The 19,360-nt window shown below is 41.4% G+C and overlaps 1 protein-coding gene and 2 long non-coding RNA genes across 24 annotated transcripts; 2 read left to right on the top strand and 1 right to left on the bottom strand.

Annotated features, from left to right (window-relative positions):
- Positions 1-1,984: 1,984 nt before the first annotated feature.
- Positions 1,985-12,916, bottom strand: LOC147129146 (uncharacterized). 5 transcript variants are annotated; one of them, XR_015082545.1, is made up of 12 exons: positions 12,345-12,605; positions 11,913-12,048; positions 9,327-11,640; positions 7,368-7,455; positions 5,710-6,046; positions 5,489-5,556; positions 5,317-5,385; positions 5,108-5,253; positions 4,712-4,780; positions 4,492-4,590; positions 2,483-4,204; positions 1,985-2,400 (listed from the first exon to the last, which is right to left on the bottom strand). It is a non-coding gene; the product is annotated as an uncharacterized LOC147129146 (long non-coding RNA). The 5 variants fall into 5 exon arrangements; XR_015082544.1 differs by lacking the exons at positions 1,985-2,400; positions 12,345-12,605 and adding an exon at positions 12,824-12,916 and having other exon boundaries at positions 2,869-4,204; XR_015082547.1 differs by lacking the exon at positions 1,985-2,400 and having other exon boundaries at positions 2,869-4,204; positions 5,710-6,041; positions 12,345-12,610.
- On the top strand, positions 2,857-6,078 carry LOC147129147 (uncharacterized). Of its 14 annotated transcripts, none has more exons than XR_015082538.1 (14): positions 2,869-2,961; positions 3,271-3,300; positions 3,386-3,405; positions 3,704-3,748; positions 3,887-3,930; positions 4,057-4,231; positions 4,519-4,582; positions 4,648-4,812; positions 4,902-5,049; positions 5,121-5,269; positions 5,335-5,388; positions 5,469-5,590; positions 5,676-5,736; positions 5,816-6,078. It is a non-coding gene; the product is annotated as an uncharacterized LOC147129147 (long non-coding RNA). The 14 variants fall into 14 exon arrangements; XR_015082535.1 differs by having other exon boundaries at positions 3,830-3,930; XR_015082532.1 differs by having other exon boundaries at positions 2,857-2,961; positions 3,386-3,748.
- Positions 7,395-19,179, top strand: slc68a1a (solute carrier family 68 member 1a). 5 transcript variants are annotated; one of them, XM_086016472.1, is made up of 11 exons: positions 7,395-7,479; positions 12,403-12,810; positions 13,296-13,377; positions 14,437-14,669; positions 14,729-14,808; positions 15,191-15,640; positions 15,715-15,835; positions 15,944-16,040; positions 16,139-16,310; positions 16,783-16,976; positions 18,313-19,179. In XM_086016472.1, exons 2-11 carry the CDS (start codon positions 12,808-12,810, stop codon positions 18,552-18,554), a joined length of 1,674 nt encoding a protein of 557 aa, XP_085872598.1. In that variant the 5' UTR covers positions 7,395-7,479; positions 12,403-12,807; the 3' UTR covers positions 18,555-19,179. The 5 variants fall into 5 exon arrangements, with proteins under 5 accessions (XP_085872598.1, XP_085872599.1, XP_085872597.1 ...); XM_086016473.1 differs by lacking the exon at positions 7,395-7,479 and adding an exon at positions 11,980-12,111 and having other exon boundaries at positions 12,403-12,603; XM_086016471.1 differs by lacking the exon at positions 7,395-7,479 and adding an exon at positions 11,980-12,111.
- Positions 19,180-19,360: the final 181 nt, after the last annotated feature.

Here is a 19,360-nt window from a genome sequence, read left to right as displayed (position 1 = left end):
GTGTGTGGGCCCGTTGGTGCTGGAGACAGCCACGCATGGCTAATCTTGGACAGTAATATTTTCATTCAAGTTTTCAATGCCATATGTTTTTTATACGACAGGATTACGATAAAACATTCATCATCCATTTTGATATTCCTTCCAAAAACCAAAATGGAAAAAAATGATAATGACTCCTTTTCCAATTTCCGATTTTGTGCACGTATGACAAATGGAACAAGAAAAAAAAATAACGGGCGATTTAGACGTTTCGATTTGCAGGGCTCCGGTACGCGCGTGGACGTTTCGATTTGCAGGGCTCCGGTACGCGCGGTGCACTCTGGGTAAGGGAACTTCTTTCGCTCCCAATTTTGCACGGGGGTCAATAAGCTACCGGTATTATTTGGACCACTTCAACCGCTGGAAAGTTTTATTTTTTTTAAATCTATTTTGAACGGCGTCGTGCGATCTCCGAACACTGATCGGCCTCTGCTGGTACACGACAATTAAGATCAATTACGTTTTTAATGACATTTTGCTCGAAGTTTGCAGCGAGGGGGGCGTGTGTGCAAACCCGGACATATGAGGTAGGACATTTGTGGTTATTTGCTTTGCCCCAGTGCATGGGGATTCTAATGCTGATACCGGAATGAAATGTCTTAATAGCGCGCCGACAGTATAGTTTCTGTGATATGTTGCATTATTTGATCGCTACATCGCTAGTTTTATCGTGCGTTTGTTTCGTTTACCAACACTGCCAACAAAAGGCAAATCGACTGAATAGATGTGTTTTGGGTCCGTGCCTCTTTTGGTCATTGGATATCATATTTCGAAGCAGATATGAAAAATGGAAAAACGATTCGTTATTTTATTTTCATTTTAAAATACAAACACCAACATTGAAATACAGCTTAATTTTCTATTTTGTAGCCTGGAACGAGTAAGGAAAAGTCCCAAAAACTGTTTTATTTTCCATTTTTAATTGTAAAACGAAAATAGAATACAGTACGTGACACAGATCGAAATACGGCTCGTATATCTGTTTTATATGTTGTTGTTGTCACCGAAAGCATTTCTCCTTGTGACCACGAGATGGCGACAGCGTAGCGCCTCAAGACGATATCGTGTGTACTTGAATGTTCAAGTATATTGTATAATATTGACGTACTTCTGGAGCCTGTTGCTTTTGTTTTATGTTGTTCCAACCTCACCTTCAAGAGAAAGTCAACCTAAAAACTGTCTTACATTCTCACACACGTGCATATAGTAAAATCATTATATTACACATACCTATATATAATGTATATCATTTATCACACTAATGCTAACACAGCAAAGAGTTAGAATTCTAGTTTCTCCTATTTATACCTGATTATTAGTCATTTTTTTTATTACTTATTTTTAAAACTTATTAAACATTGCAAGTGACTTACAAGATTCCAATTCAGTTTCATCATTGCTCCAAAAATAAACTCCTTACAGGGACACACGTTTGCTTTTTATTTGTTCTTTTCATGTTTGCTATATTCTCAATACGCCAAAGTAAACAAGAGAGTGGATGCAACAAATAATATTATCTGGAGGGGTCCTTTAAGCCCAGATGCTGTGGCATGAGTGTGGTTCACACTTGGTATCCCAAGAACATTGCTGAAATTAAGTGGTTTGTTCTGACCAACTAATAAGCGGTCCAATTTTGGATGAGCGGTGGAGTATATTCCCGATGACACGTAATACTTTGGGTGGGCCTCGGAAAGTCTTCCCATTTTTTTCTCCCCAATAGTATTAATAGTTATTATTATTCAATTTTATTTCATCATGTTTTGTTGTGTGTTGCAGGTTAAGGCTACAGACCTGTCGCACTAGTAGCGACACACCCACTCTGCCCAACCAACGAGACGAGACGCTTCTCAACCTCCCAGCAGAGTTGCCTTTATCGACAAGGCATCCTGAAATTAAAACACGAACTAAACATTTGCGACTGAAGAAGACAAGAAGACACTTGTGTGTTTTATTCAAGCACTTTATTCACGATCACCAATAAAGCAAAGTAACAAACTACACTGCCTCTTTGTCATGTTCGTCTTCAATTTCAAACCAAGTTGACTCTCACCTGATGGGTGACATCAAGAAGTTGGTCGTAGTAAACACCGGTTGGGGGGGGGGTGGGGGGGGGTTATTTGTTAGGTTTGAGTGTCATCATCACACAGTCCACGTGGAATGTTTGCAGTGTAAGTGACCACTTCACCAACCCGCTCCCCAATTACATTTCCTTTTTTCATGTCACTGAGAATAAGCGGCTCTGGTAATGACTGGATAAATGTTCAACTGTTGATCATAATCCAATAAGTACAAAAAAAAATTCTGAATTTCCTCCGCCAAGATGGTCGAGTGGTATAAGAAGTAACTTGGTGTTCGGGAGACCTGGGTTCGAACCTCACTCTTTGCTCCATTTTCAAAGTAAATGGAGGACAGATCAAGAATCGAACTCGGGTCTCCCAAAGACCAAGCAATGACATTAACCACTCGACCATATTAGAGCTTCTCTGACGGATCGTTTGGTTATATATATCTGCATTAATCAACACATTTACTTTCACTTCGTCACTATATGTGACATATACTACAACGAGGGTCAAATATTGCCACTAAGTGGTAGTCGAGTGGTAGACTTCACCAGTTCGTAGACGGGCAACACGGGTTCAAACCCCAGGTAAGCATTAATGACGATGCTTCTATTATTTCACTACCGAATATTCAACGGACCACAACTTCTTAACTTGGGACTACCTATCTCTTAGCTTCTGTGTTATATAAGGTTTAATTTTTTTCCCTCTGGAAGTGACGTCATCACCGGAAACCTATTTAAGTCGGGGAAACGCAAGACAATCATTTTTCTCAGCTTGCTGACAGCTTCCAGTCATCTTCGTCCACCTGCTGCTCCGCACACATCTCCTGCACAAGATCGTCTAGAACTTTTACAAGGCAAGTGCTCACTCTTTAATAGACCTTTAAAACTCACTGTTTTTGCTCACTTTGAACCAAAGTAGCACTTTGGGCGCGCTCGCGCCTTGCTAACATGGCAAGCTAAAGCGTTTGCTGTAGCGTTGATAATTAACGCTTCCTACGACTTTAAATTGCACCAGAAAGCGTTTGTGTAATATACACACTGATAAATGGATGAACGCAATAATTTAAGTATTTATTCATGTTGAAGTTGATGTTTATTCAACAATAAATACAGCTACTTTGTGTGACGATGACTAACGAAGCATTTGCTCAAACCTTTTCCAGCATCTGGACCATAGTGCCGTTTTGCCGAAGGTAAGTAGCTAAAACTTCACAATTAAACTGAATAAATCAAGTATATTTTCATACATGCGTTTAACGGTCTCATTTCTGTCCACAGGCTTGTAACAGAACGGCCAGGTCGACTGCAAATTGGCACAACTGCTGTTTTTATATACACCATATATACCATTTTATCATTATTAAACATACTAAATCAAGTATCTGTGTGTGTTGATTCTTATTTCTGTGAACAGGCTCAGATCTTTTTTACAGAACGTCTCAAATGACCCTTAAAATGGCTGACCCCCCTGTCTTTTTAGGACATGGCGTCATGAGACTTTTGCATGTTTCCCAAATGTCAAGTTGCTAAGCCACTAGCTTGTCAGGCTGACTATTTTCAAGTGGAATGCTTACGTTCCTTACGTTTGTCTTTCAGGCCACCATGCTGTTGAAGAGGCGTCCAGCTCTGCTCTCCTCACTGGTAAAACACACACTTTCATACATGTACAAATGTTTGACTAATTATTTCAGCATGTGCTGACCATCTTATCAATTAGCAAAGGTGTGTCAAATCCAGGTGCAGTAGGTAAAAATCCAGCCAATTTGACTTGCGCCACAGGTGCGTCCACTCAAGCAGCTTCTGGGGCGCTCGTTTACCTGCCGGTGAGTGGAAGCACCTTCGGCTACAGCCAAACTATGGCAGGGGGTTGACTTTTCTAGACCTGGATTCGACACCTGAGTCAGGTGGGAACTCAGTGCATTCAATGGCAACTTTAATGTTTGCTGCAGTATCACTCCAGGAAGAAGCACCAGCCAAGATTCTGGATGAAACCGAAGGAAACCCGATGTGACTTCCCAGCAGTGTCCATTCCAAACTTCTGCTTTTTGTTTTTCCTCCCCCTCATTTTCTGCAGTCATGTCAGAGCTTCATTGAGAGCTGTGGAACAAGATGGTGGTATACAGAGTGAGCATTTTTTTTTTTCTCAGCCGTTTTGCCAATGTTGCAGTCAGGACTCTCATCAGACGTCTCCAATCCTGTTCCTTGAGGCTAGTTTCCTGAATGTTTTGTCTCCCTGCTGCGAAACACCTGATTGAAATGATCAGGCTCCTAAAGAGCTTTCTGATCATTTGAATCGGATGTGTTGCAGATGGGCGCAATGGAAAACTGGCAGGACAGCGACCCACAAGGAACAGGATGGAAGACTGGTCAACAAGCTACGTTACCTTTTTTGTCCTGCTCTTCTCCACCAGGTAGTGCTGAAGAACCTGATCAATGCAGAATGGATCAACTTGTGACGTTGAGCTCTTCTTCAAGGTTGGGACCTGTTGCAAAATTCAAACTTGATGAATCAAAGTACTTGACTGTTTTTTATTTTCTAGGTGGCGCCATGATCAACTTGTTAAACGGGCTACTAAAAACTTGGCATGTTGAAAGAGCACTCGCCTGCTTTTTCTTTGAGTTGGCATGCACTGCAGGTTCCAGTAAGGGTGCCGTCAGGGACTCTTCCACCTGCTGGACAAAGAAATTCTCCATAAATATGGAAGGTCCTCAAAGCTGCCTACAATATTAAGACATGCAAATAAAAGTACTAAAAATAACAGCTTGACTGGTCTGTCATTTGTGGCATTTGCAGGTTTGTCCATCCGGGGAAAAGTGTCTGCACCAGTCCAGAGTTTCAGGAGCTCGACCAGCTGCTGCAGTGGAAGGTTCCAGTCCACAGTGAATCAAAATATTTTGGTCAACTAAAATTGAGTCGCCATGTTGTCATCAAAGGTTAAACAGTACGTATTCATGGTATGTTGCTAATGCCATTAGCTTCTGAGTTAACTTTTAACTAACCTTTTGTCTTTAGTTCCACACGCTGGTCAACTGACGACGCCACCGTGCAGCGACGAGGAGACTGTCTTTACATGTCATCCATCTTGAATGGTGCACATCATGCAGGTTGCCAGGGTATCCCAGATGACTGCACCAACGAGGAGCTCCTGCAGAAGCGTAACAGTAAAACATAACTGCATTTCAGGTTGGTAATAGAATTGTCTACTCACATGTTCCTTGTCCTGCAGGTGGCGCCACAACATGACTCAAAGTGCGTCTGCCTGAGGATGAGTCCTCTGCTGGTAAGAAAAGGAACATTTCATTTCAGCTAGCATGTTCCAGTTGTCTCGACAAAGTTGAATGATTTTTTTCTTGTGCCCAGGGTGGCGGACGATCGAGTACCTGCAACACTTTAGCCTTTCTTGTTGCTTGCTCATCCACGAGGTGCTGAAGCCAAACTTGGAGGCACACTGAGAAGAAATGGGAAACATTTACACTTGGACGGTATGCTCTTTAAATTCTTTTCACTGCACAATCCTTGTGACAACTTTTCGGACCCAACACTTTTGTTTTTTCTTTCCCTTTCCAGGCAGCAAGGAACAAGATCATCCATCATAATGCACCTGTGAAGACTTGAGTCTTGATTGCTGGTAGGTTTCAAGCCCCAAACATCTTCTGCACAAGACGTTGACTTAACTTTTGACTAACAGATTTTTTTTTTTGTCTTAGGTCCACACGCTTGTCCAAGTTCTTCACGCTGGCCGACTACTTCGCAACGAGCAGACTGTCATCCAACTTGCAACTTTGTCTTCGTTCTTCTTGCTGGCCGACCACTTGAGCACTCGGCATCGAGCAGACTGTCACCCAACTTGCTACTTTGTCATCTTCTTGCTGGCTGAGCACTGGACATCGAGCAGACTGTCATCCAACTTGTAACTTGTTTGTTTGCGATTGTCTACTCTGCAAAAGAAATAAAGCTTGATTACAAATGACACTTAAACTCTCATCTTCATCCTTACACACACATCACAAAAAACTTGCTTAAAGCAAAGTAACAAAACAAAAAAAATAAAATCTAAAAATATTTTCAAACTTTTTTTTCTAAATTTTTTTTTCAATTTTTTTTTTTAATTTTTTTTTTCCCCAATTTTTTTTTTTTTTTTTTTGGGAGGGTCCTGAAAAGTGGGTGTGGCAAGGCTGGAATAAGGCTTTCTGATTGGCTGATGGGTGTGGAAGGGGGTGGAGCAATGCAGATAAAAGGCTGTGATTGGTCAAAAGGTGGGCGGGACTATGCAAATTAGAAGCCTGTCGATTGGTTGGCACGACGTGGGCGTGGTTATGCAAATTTTTGGGCCACTCTGATTGGTCAGAATGGCAAAAGTGGGCGTGGTTATGCAAATTACTGCATTCTGATTGGCTATGCAAATTCGAACTGCCCTGTGATTGGTGGATTCCAAATTTGGGCGGAGTTAGGGGCGGTCCTAGCAGCAGATAGCTTTTTTGAAGGCACTTTCGAATCTTCAGGTCAAAGTTGCACTTCAGCACTACATGAGACACAAGTCTATTACCATTCCCCTCAATCTCACATGACCCAAAGCTCGATGAATTTGAAGATTGCTCGAGTTTTGAGGCATGAAGAGACAAACGGGAGTAGTAATGTGACACTTGTGTCCACAGTAGTCGTGACTGCCGTGCAATTCTCACCTCAAGACCTCTAGCAGCCTTTGGAATAGTTTTCCACTGCAGCATGAAAGGCTTCAAATGAAGGCAGATTTACCAATAAAACACAAAGACTGCAATTCAAATTGAACAATTTATTGGACAGAGAAGCTAACATGACAATTTGAAAGCATTTCACCAGTCAATGCTTGTGTAAGACAACTCAAGTTGCACACACAGACATTGACGATGGAAGCAGCTTAAGTGTTGCCTGCTTGACGAGCTCATGTGTGATGTCACTTACTTGAAATGACGCGCCCGCACTTAGTCGATGGCACCAAAGGGGGACGTGAGCACACTGGGACAAAAACTAAGTGTACAGCACAACACCATCATCACACACTGCTGGACATGTTTTTAAATGACACTGATGTGAACCAAGTTAGTCAAAAATAGTTTTAATATGACATTTTTAAAACTAATTTGGCCCACATCATCGTCATTCAAAAAAAAGTCCAGAAGTGTCTGACATGTTGGTGTGAAGTGCACTCACGTCCACCTTGTGGTGCAATGTGACATCACACATCAGCTCCTCAAGCACAAGACACTGCTCAATACTCACACGGGTCCAAATGCAGCTTGGCCTTCCCTTCCGCATGTCCCACAAGTCCGTCGGCTGCACCTTTGAGCACCAAGCCTCCTGCATCCATCTGGTCAGGCAGAAAAGAAAAGTAGTAAGTAACACTCTTCTGGACATAAAAGTTCCATTGTTTTATTTGTCTATCTTAAGATTCAAGTCGTATTATGAGTAAAATAAGGTGGTATAGCTTCGCTTTTAACATTTGCAAATGTGCCCACACACGTCATGCATCTGTGTCAGCAATCAGCTGGCGCAGGCTTTCTCTCCACACCTGACATCCAATGAGCAACTCGTGCTCCTTTCAATCAACTGGTCAAGCAGGGCCTCAAAGTCCTCCAACTGAAAATACTCTGCTCATGTGCTAAGATAGAGTAGTTTAATATTGTTAAACAACATACACAAAAAGTAAAACTACTCCAATAGGCAGCAATCTGCTCCCCTTGATATCATTGCTTTACCTCCCCTTGTCAAAATGCCACTTTACAACACTACATTATCTGATAAGTATTACTTTACATTTCCAAAATGCGAAACTTTTATCAAAGTGCACGCAATAAATTAAAACACAAATTACTATATACAGTAGATGCTGGAAAAAAGCAGAAATGTGTCACATCTCACATCGGATCAAAAGCCAAAGACTAGAAATGTGTCTTCAAACGGCTTTTACAAATGGACAGAGAGGTGGCTTGCCTGACATTTAATAAAAGGTCATTCTAGCAACAGAAAAGGCTCCATCCCCTCATACTCAAAGAATCATATTCAAGGATCAAAGAAAGCCATTTGAACAGCCTCTGAATCGAAATAGACTTTACATTTTTTTAATTCCAAGATTTTGCTCAAGTGAATATCTTTTAAGTCTCGTCTGAAATTATAGTTGAAAAAATGTGATTACGATTTATGTTAAATTTTGCATTCATTACTTAAAATAAATTAATCGCGTGACAGCACTAACTGTAATATTTATTATTTTGTTCTGGATCAATTTAGATACACCATGACATTCTTAGTAATTGAAAGGTGTTTTTATTTCTTATGATTTTTTACATTTATTTACAAGAGAATTTACATTTCTGTAATGGCTTATCTATTTAATGACTTATTCACTGCAATGGCCAGCATAAAAAAAAAAGCAACACAACATTTTGGTCAGCAACACATTCAAGACGCCTCTCAGTGAAGCTGCACCTGTACACCGCATACTCGAAGACTTGGCTAAGTTGTTGATGTTGGGGTGGAGGCTCTTTCTGTCTGGCAACGTCACGCCCCAGCAAACTACATTTATTGACAACATACTATTTGACAGCTCTGCCTTTAAAAGCTGCCTCTACAATCGATCTTTATGGGTGCTCATCAGAGTGGCGGCTTCATTTGCAGTGTGAACCCAGGGGGGACTACTATTTTCATTTTTGAAAACGTATTTTTATTTCATTTCAGTTTTAGATTTTTCATTCATTTTATTTAACCATAATAACTTGCTACTTGCTTTTTTTTTTAAACAAGGAGGGGTCAGAAAAGTCACGTTTTTGCAAAAAAGATACTAGGTTAGCAACATTGAAGAGCCCTAGCTGTAGTCACAAAGCACCAGGTTGTCAAGGTAAGTAAAAACCTTCCTTTAGGCCCCTGACAACTCTTTTGAATTGAAGAAAAAAAATAATGATTCCTTTTAATACAGAGAAATCACATTCATTAATTTTAAACATTAAAGTATTGTAAAATGAGTAAAAATGTACATAATAAAAATCTATTGTATGTTCCAATGTACTTCAATATTTTCTTCAAATAGGTCTAACGATTCACGATTTAAACTAAAAGTATATTTATTAAAAAAAACAACATGGGTGTCATTAGACTGTGCGGTGTCCCTAATTTTTTGATCCTCTCGAGCCACCAGAGGTATAATGCTATAAGAAAATGCAAGGAACGAGCAGCATGCAGTACCTTTGAAGAATACGTTGATGGTGAGATTGTGCAGGTAGATGACAAGATGACAAGGAACAGGACCAGCAGCAGGTGAACATGGGGAGAGATGTGCCTTAAAATTAGTCACAGAAATGCATGCGCGATGTTCACGTTTTTTCAGATCCACAAATATATTAGTGATTCTCACGTGTGGTTTTTTTTTTATGTTGTGTGTGCATTTATCATGACTGCGTGTGAATTGTCGAACGTGCGTCTGTGGCTCGGCGGCCAACCGTATTTCTTTTTGACACAAACGTCAGGCCGTTTACAACATATTCCCACACTGGAGGCTGACATTTTAATCGCGCAAACAGCAAAGGCGCTCCAACTGTGTCCGTCCGTCGGACTGCGCGCACAAGACGGAATAAACCCGTGTGACGCGCGTCATTCTCGGAATATCCGAGTCTGGGTGTGTACTTTGCCACGTTAACGGCCGTCCAACTTAACTAGCAGCGATCGCTGGTTCAAACGGATCATAACGGGAACGTCACATGAAACATTGACGGCGCGAGTTGCGTTCAAATACAGTCAAGCACTTCACACCCTAACAGAAATAAGTGCATCAATGCATTAAAATGTTAATAAATACAATAATCAAAACAATGACATAGGCCTATATCATGCTTCGATCCTTCATTCTACTGGTTGGGATGTCAAACATTAGTCATGATGTTATACTATACCCAGTCCCCAAAGGCTTGAATAAAAATAACAAATCCTTTGGTGCCCGAAGACTTTTGTCAAGTAAATAAAAATAACAGTAATATGTTAAAAAAAAAAAAGTTACATGTTTTCATATTAAATTGGTCTAAGGTGTTAAAAAAATGATAGACGTGTATTTTTTTGTAATCAGAATATTTTTTGCTATTGTTTCCTTTGTGTCTTTTCAACTTAAGTAATTGACCTGTTCCGTCAGCCGCTGCTTGTTGCAAAACAAAGTTCTTATTACAGCAAAATATTTTTGCAAACATATCGAGCCACTGTCAATCTTTACATACGAAACTACAGTATGCCAACTGAGACGACTACACGTCAGCAAATATGGTCATGCTGTACCACACCAAAAAAGGTGCAACCAGATCCATGTGCCCTGGTGCGAACAACTGAAAAAGTGCAAAAGCCCTGCAGTAGGAAAAAATTTTTGAAAAAAATAGAGAGCCTTTGAGGAGAGGGGGGCGACAAACTATTAAATAAATGAGGAAAATGCAACTTTATTCATTATTTAATGTATCTGACTTCTAAAATAGGGAGTGGGAGTTATGATGAACGGGCGGGATAGAACTTGCTTTCACCGGGACGGGACAGAATTTTTCAATTTTTTTCATACTGTGCTCTGGGACTGAGATTTTTATTTTTACTTTTTCCTGTGGGAGTCGGATGGTACCCGAGTAAAAATACACTACGGTGTCATCTATCCCACACACAGCAGTTGTCAACATTCCCTCTTCAGTCCGCTAGAGGGCAGTGTCTCTGTCTCCAACAACCCGTGTCTCATTTGTTGGCTTTTTCTTTTTTTTAACAAAACGGGGAGTAAAAAATAAATTACTTTTTTTTTTGCCAATATTCGTTCCAAAAACCTAAACAAAACAAAACTGACAAATATTTTTTTCTAATTTTGCTACAGAATTGGAAAACGAAAAAAAAAAAGAAAACATAACAGGCGTTCAACCACACCGCTGTAGCAGCGGACAAACAGAGGGCGATGAATAACGTCTTCATGGCAAAACAAGCTTGGGGTAAACAAATTACGGTCGTATTTTGTTTCCCGATTTGTGTCAAATATACATAAGAGATCAGCTTTCCGTTTTTCAATTTCGAAGTTTTAAAACAAAAAACGGGATACAACTCATTCCCGTTAAATGGAAACAGCAGCACGACCTATAGTGGAATGAGTACTGTATATGGATGGCCTTTCCACACATGTAAATATCTGAGACCTGTATGTGCGAGTGAGAACATCTTGAAACGGCGTGCCTGCTACGCCACAAATGCACATTCGACATTTCACACGCAGAATTGAGTATTTACACGATAAGTCATGATAAATTAACCCCCCCCAAAAAATAAATATTATAATAATAATAATAAAACGTGAAAATCACGATTTGTGGATCTGAAAAGCACATTTTCTTTCAATTCAAAAACAAATATTTAGTTATTTAAGCCAAATACATCACAAATATTTGTGGATCTGAAAAACACGTGAAAATCACAGATGCATTTGTGTGTGAAGAATTTTGAGACTAAACTTTCCCCATATGTGAAGGCATCACTCTTCCATTGTGGACATCAGCTTTGTGGTGGAAAACATACAAAACAACATTCAAGTCAAACGCTTTCCTTGATTAACTTTTGATTGACAGCTGAGTTCGATTTGTGGGCGTGCTAGCTGACGAGCCACCTTTGTTGATATTGTTTTACGATAGCTAGCGAGCGTCCATTGACATAGCGAGTAACAATAAACACATTAGAATGGCTCAGTGTCGTGATTATGCTCCTAAATAGTGAACATACATACATTTGTATATAAATGGCAAATGGTTTAAAAATGTTTAAATTACTCACTGAAAACACGGCTGCCAGTCACCGGGAGACTTGACCCTTGAACCGGATGTGTATATTTGTCTTCTTTTTCTGCTGCTGCTTCTTCTTCGTCTTGTTTTTTGGCGGGTTACATCTCCTTGGTGCATATCGCCACCAACTGGACAGGAGATCGCAAAGGCATTTGGCAAGCATTTTTATCCTATGACGTTATCTATCTACGGTAGGTAAAATAATGTGTACGACTGTACGGTGGAAGGCTCAATTCAAATGGAAAGAAAAGCGTGTTTGACAAATTGTGCAACGACTCTTCAAACAACAACAACCCTGTATCGTGTATACAACAACAGTCAGTAGCCCTGTTAGTAAGGGAAATGTTTTTATATTTGTATTCGCCTTTTGCTGTTGCAAGATTTTTTAATATATATAAGTTACCACTTTGAGACTTCTACTTGCCTTTTTGTCTTTTTTCCATTTTTCATATCTGCTTCCAAACATAATATCCAATGAAAAGAGACACGGACCATCTGCCCACCCCAAATCTACCGCCGTCGTCCGGGCGACGAGACGCCCAGCAGTGGTTAACAGTACGTGGACACCTGGCCTCCTTCCTGCTGGTTCTCGAGATCTCGACGCAATGGCTTTCCACGACCCTCGAAGATAGCCTCCTCACGAGCCCAGTTTATCTAGTGGGTGTTGTTAACACCCCCCTGTTGTATGTATCTCTTTTTTATTTTACGCTTGAAGTTGTTTTTACCCGCTTCCGGTTTACCAGCTGGCGTGCAAACACGTAACCATGGCTAACTACCGCTAACGTAGCGTTAGCCACGTACCCATTTTGCCCACTTAAATCGATCGTGTTTGGTTTACTGTCATTAAATACACCGCGAGTCGACGTTTAAACTGTTGAAGCAGTCAAATGGTTTGTGCTTTACCGTCTTGTTGGTGAACTGGGATCAGTTTGGTCAATTTTGTGCCACTCTTCGTCGAATTAAGTGAGCTATCACTTTTAACTTGAACTGCTTCCTTCTTGAAAAGCTCCACAGGTGTTGTTGTTGGGGTTTTTTTTGTATCAGGACTATGACACAACATATGCACAGTTGTCCTCACAATACATACACAGGTAGATTTTGTTAAAGGTATTTTCTTGGGGTTGGAATGTGACAAATGAAATGTGACCCTATTACAATATATTTATGTTCCAAACACAAGTTAGTATAATGTGTATTGTTTTGTCTAAACGCGTTTATTAGAAGGTTTACTGTTTTTTAATGTTAACACTTTACAGTAAGCTTTTCTGATGCTTGGTGGTGGGACAAACAGGCATATAATGGTGTAGCACATCACGCTTATTTATTTTTTGCATGCCCTGATTGACAAGCTTGCTTCCTTTTGTTACCCTGTTAGTGCATGGCCAACAAACCTGCTCGTCGGGGCCCCCTTAGAGAGCGATCCGAACATCAACGTGTCGTTGCAGTGTCTGGTTACAGTAAGTTTTGTTGATATGGAAAGCCAGCCAGCAACAGCGAGTAAGGGGTCCTAAGCAGGAGTTATTGACACGTTGTCGTTGCAATGTTGAGCAGTGATATGTCATTGATATGGGCCCATGTCAGCCGTCCCTCAGGGCCCCAGGCACTTTCCTTGCTTGCAGCATCTCTGGTGTAGACTCTAAATTCATCATAGGTGTGAATGTGACTGTTCCCACGCTGTGGCTATTTTGCTGAGGTTGCGTTGCAGCACCTGGAGAACTTCATGAGAATATTGCCAGCTGAGCCTGGTATTTTGACCGATAATTTTATCAAGCTAAGTTAATTTATTGAAGATCATGTTTACACCAGGTTAACATTTTTTTTCCAGGAGGGAAGCACTTATGTCAGAAACAAAACTGTTTCAAAGCATTTTTGTTTTTAGGAGTAAACTCCAGAAGTGAAAAAAATAACCAAAACTTAAACTTGATTAGAATAATTTCATTATTTTTAAGTCAAGTCAGGAAATGTTTCATTAATATTTTCTATGCACCCCCTTTAGTCTATGACATTGTGCTTAATATTGAATTTGTGGAATATGAAGTAAGCAGCAAAATCCATCCTCGGCTCATCTCAGCTCACCCGTTTCGCAGTGTTCGCAAGCTGAGCCGTGATTGGTCGTTACCTGAGCCCAGAGCGACTGTGATGTCACTTTCAGTCGACAGACAGCAAGTGACCAAATGGCCACCCCAGAGATGGATAATAATGGGTGGATTTTGGTTCTTTATCCATATTCCGCAAATGGAATGATCAAAATATGTTCAGACTACTGGAACCGCATAGAACATGTTATTGTCAAGAATATTTTTGACTTGACTTCCTCTTTCAGGAAGGTGTTTAAAATCAGAAGTTGTATTTTGTGAAACCAGTCAGAGATTTTTATTTTTCTTAAACCAAATTGCCTGGCTCTCGTAAATACAAAACAAAGAATGTTTGAGGGTGTGTATGTAAAATGACAACCCTGTGCCAAACCAACTCTAATGGCAAACTAGCCATGCTAAAAATAAACTCTTGCATTATAGGCTATGAGGAGGCGGTGACCAGCTGGGGCTTGAGCGACGGAGGGCGGAAAGGAAGAATGGGCCGCAGCATTGCGGACTGCTGGCATGGTGGCGGCGTCTTCATCCCCACCGCGGTTCTCTACGGCTCCTTGGCTCTCTTCACGTCCACCCTTCACAATGTCTTCCTGCTCTACTACGTGGACACCTTTGTGTCCGTCTACAAGATCGACAAAGTCTCCTTTTGGCTGGGAGAGGTGAGGTTAGTGTCCTGCTGTGTTCTGTTTTCCGCGTTTTGAGACGTCTGTCATTGCAGACGGTGTTCCTGCTGTGGAACAGTTTCAACGATCCTCTCTTCGGCTGGCTGAGCGATCGCAGCTTCCTCAGCTCTCCTCAGTGAGTGTCGGCATCCTCCCTTCACCTCCTCTCTTGCTTTGTGCACGGAAGCATCTGGAAAAAACCTAGCTGGTAGTTTGACAGTTATGCTTCAAGCATGTTTGCACTTTAGTATAAGTGTAAGTATTCAACCTTAATAAAATACTTTCAAATACTACTCTTCTGATGACACATTGACTTACAACTGTTTGAATGGTACCTTTGTCACGGCATAGAACATATTCTTGGAAAAAAAATATATTTGGGTTGTTTTCCAGTTTAATATTACACAGTGTTGCTGGGTTAGGGTCACATTAGAAAAAAAAAAATCACTTATTGTGGACGGGCTTGGAACGTACATCCAATGGCGATGTAGTCGATTGATTCATCTGCTGCGGCGCAGGAACGGCAACCAGGTGACGTCTCCGGAGGTGGTCCTGAAGCGACTCCGCGCGCTCTCGTCCAGCGGGCCGCTCTTCGCCCTGTCCTTCCTGGCCTTCTGGGTGGCGTGGGCCCGACCGGGCCTGCAGTTCCTGCTGTGCCTGTGCCTCTACGACGGTTTCCTGACCATGGTGGACCTCCACCACAGCGCCCTCTTGGCCGACCTGGCCGTGTCGGCCGCCGACCGCACGCGCCTCAATTTCCACTGCTCGGTGTTCAGCGCCCTGGGCTCCTTCTCCGTCTTCCTGTCCTACTCCTTCTGGGATAAGGAAGACTTCTACGCCTTTCGCCTCTTCTGCGTGACTCTGGCCACTTTCTCCACCTTGGGCTTCTTCCTCGTCTCGCGGTTGCTACAGCGACGCTTTCAAAAGGACCTCCGTCCCAGATTGGATGAAGCGCACGCGCTCAAAGAGTACGTTCTCGAAGCAACTTGACAACTTTCGTCGTGCGCATCTTATAACCTCTTTCTGCTGCTACATCTCACAGGCTGAGTGTTGGCCACGCCCCTTTCACCTCGCCAGACCAACCCGTCACCATTTGGCAGTACCTCAAGCAGCTCTCCAGACATAGGAACTTCATGTGGTTTGTTTCCATGAACCTCCTCCAGGTGATCGCCATCCTCATATTTCAATATTTGATCTCATTTGATTATTATTTGAGTACTTTTATTTCATTTTGCCTTTTTATTTTTTCCCTGTGTGTTCATTGAGTGCAGGTGTTTCACTGCCACTTCAACAACAACTTCTTCCCGCTCTTCCTGGAGCACCTGCTGTCAGACAACATCTCCGCCTCCACGGGCTCCATCCTCCTCGGTAAAAAAACAAAACAAAACGAATCGGTCTCTGTTAGCTTCACGCGAATGTGACGACGGGCTTTTTTTTGTTGTTGTTGACGTCGTCCGCTCACGCAGGCATCTCGTACGTGGCGCCGCACCTGAACAACTTGTATTTCCTGACGCTGTGCCAGCGCCACGGCGTCTACCAGGTCATCCGCTGGCTCTTCCTGCTCAAGCTGGGACTGAGCGTGGCCATGCTTCTGGCCGGCGCCGACCGCGTGTATTTGCTGTGCATCTTCATTGCAAGGTGAGCTCTGTTTGCTTACGGTACGAGTCAGTCAGACCTACACTCGAGTCAAATTTTGCATTAATATGCCACCTCAACATGTGATTGAAGTGTCAACTTTCTAGAATTTAAGGGCGGTCACAATAATTTGCGTTTACCATGTAGGGATGGACAGCCATTTTGCGTGGCGAATATTCATTTCCTGAAACAAAAGTGTATAGTGTCAATTGTCAGTTGTCCAAATACTTTTGGACACCCCACATTTGAGATCGGGTGCACAAAATGTCTGTAAGCTGTGAGCCTCCACTTAAAGGACAGTTTTATTTTAAATCCATTATGGTGGGTAGTGTATTGAGGAAAACTTAAGCATAAACACTAGCAAATGTGCAAATAGGATCTCAAGCTTTTACAGACAAAATGGAGGCTTTCTGTTTTCCTGGCACGTATTTATTTGTAAGGCAATTCAAGGCCTTCCTTGTCTCACCCTCTCCAGCAACCGAGTGTTCACGGAGGGAACCTGCAAGCTGCTGAAGCTGGTCATTTCCGACCTGGTGGACGAGGACTTTGTGGTGAACCGGCGGCCGCAGGCGGTGTCGGCCCTCCTCTTTGGCATGGTTGCCTTGGTCACAAAGCCCGGGCAGACGTTGGCACCGCTTCTTGGCACCTGGCTACTGTGCGCCTACACAGGTACGGGACGTTCACGTAGGGCTGGGCCATTCAGCGGTTTTAGCAATTAAGTCGTTAAGTTGTTAAGGAAGTGAATTAAGATGATTTAATAGAGATCAAACAGAGCCGCCAGTGAGTGTGGCTGCCATTTCCAGGGTTTACTTGTCACACTTTCTTGGACTTAAGTGTTATTTTGTACTGTACTAATCTGAATTAGAAAATATTTACCGTTGAGAGGCTGAATTGCTTAAGATTTACAACTAAAATATATAATGAATATAAAAATACTTTTCAATTAATTTTAAAATGGATTACTTGTCCGTTAATTTTTGCACGTCTACTTAATCATTTAAACCGTACGTGTTGTTGAGTTGACTTCTTAGACCAAAAACTGTGATCCATACTCACATTATCCTTAAAAGTAAATGGAATAGAGCTGTCAAAATTAATTGATTAATCGATTATCAAATTAATCGACAACTATTTTAATAATTGAGTAACCGCTTAGAGCCCCCCCCCCTTTTTTTTTACTTAAAATATTCCAAATATAGATATCACAGATGTCGGAAAACAATGACCGGATCAGGAACTGAATCAGTTTCAAACAGGTTGGAGAGGGTAACATTAATCACTCTCATGTGATAGTTTAATAGTTTAGTTATATCTTTTTTTAATCACTTAACAATACCAAATAAACAACAGTACTTGGGAAAAATGTTTTTAATTCACTTTCAGGCAAAATAAAATGTTATCTCATTAATTGGTGGAATAATTGATAGAGTAATCAATTCTGAAAATATTCGACAGTGACAGCCAAACGTTAAAATGGTTTTTTTTTGAAAAAATACACCAGAAATGCGGCCACACATAAAGTGAGGACTCTCCATAACTTCCATTAACAAACCAGGCTGAACCTCCACGGCAGTCGAGATGAAGAGCATCACTTCAATCCATCACCCTAGTTACTACATTCAGGGGTTTGGCGCCATCTTCTGGCTTCTTAGAGCATTATAAAAAGCACAAAAAAATGTGATTAGGAAAATTTTGTTCTATTAATTAATCGAAAGTTGATGCAAATATGGTCCTGAAGAACAATTTTCTGGGAAAAAAAAACGCTTCCATTACAGTTTTGAGGCTTGTGGTATCAACAGAAATAAAGCAAATTGCAAGAAGCGAATGAGGGGAAAAGTACCCAAAATAAAGCAAAACTTGCTTTAAATGTTATCTGCTTTTTCCATGAAAAAAAAATAAATTTAAATTTGACATCAGATTTTTAAAGGCAATATCACCCCAACCCTACTAACAACGCTGACCGCGTTGTACTTGTCCAGATTGCTGACAGTGTTCTACTCTATAGGCTACGATATTTTCCAAAGGGAACCGGCGAAACGCTCCGTTATGGACGCATCGTCAGGCGCAGGGTCGCCGCCGCTGCGTCTGGGCTGCTTCCACATGCTCGTGTTTGTGCCCATCACCTGCGCCCTGCTGCAACTGGTCGCCTGGTCTCGCTTCACGCTGCATGGGCGCAAGCTGCAGGGCATCAAGAACACCAGGCAGGGCAGCCAACATGGCGGCATGGTGGACGTCAAGGCCATATGACGTGTATGGATCTGAGCAGCACGCAGACACTTTTATTTTTGGTTGTCTTTTTAGGCTTTGACCTTAAAAATTGTTTTTTTTTTTTAAAAGTCGCGCCGTAGCCCTTGTGTGCAAGGGCTGAAGAGAAAACAGCACAATGACTGATCCGCTCGTTTGGATATTACCTAAAGTCATATTTTAAATAAATAACTGCCTTATTTTTTAACAGAGAATTACATATATTTATACTGTAAAAGGTGACTAGAGGACCAATACACATTTACTGCCAACAGTTCATTGTTGATAATGAACATCCACTTGGTTTTATCATCAGGGGAAGAATACAAATCTTTGTATTTGAATTTAATGGATTAATTTTATTTTGTCTTTTCCGAGTACTGCATGGACGTTGAAGTAAGTAGTTGGAAGAGTTATTGTTTACAAACAGCGTTGAAGTGTGTCATCAGATACTATTGATGTTTTTGGGGTTTTTTTGCACAAAACTGCCATTTTGTCTTGTGATCACGGTGATCGATTAAAGTGCGCACTGCAGCTTTAACAAATAAACTTGACTATCAGTGATTGGCTTTTTGCCATCTTACAAATTTGTGCCATTGCCAAAAACAATAAAATGTCATGACCAAAAGCCGAGAAGTGACTAGTGCATTATTTTGCCTGGCATAGGATTCATCCCGCACCAAAGACAGGGGCACATAACAGTGCACACACAAAAACATGTCAAACACATTGGTCTTTTTCGATCACAGACACTATGATGGCACGTGATGCCACCTTGAAGTGTTAGTGTTACATTCCAAATAAAAAAA

The sequence above is a fragment of the Filicampus tigris genome, chromosome 19 (genome assembly GCF_054856515.1).
Source record: "Filicampus tigris isolate MCC_2025a chromosome 19, RoL_Ftig_1.0, whole genome shotgun sequence".
Classification (NCBI taxonomy): Eukaryota; Metazoa; Chordata; class Actinopteri; order Syngnathiformes; family Syngnathidae; genus Filicampus; species Filicampus tigris.
Note: the sequence above shows the minus strand (reverse complement) of the source record. Positions and strands in the feature narration are given on the sequence as shown.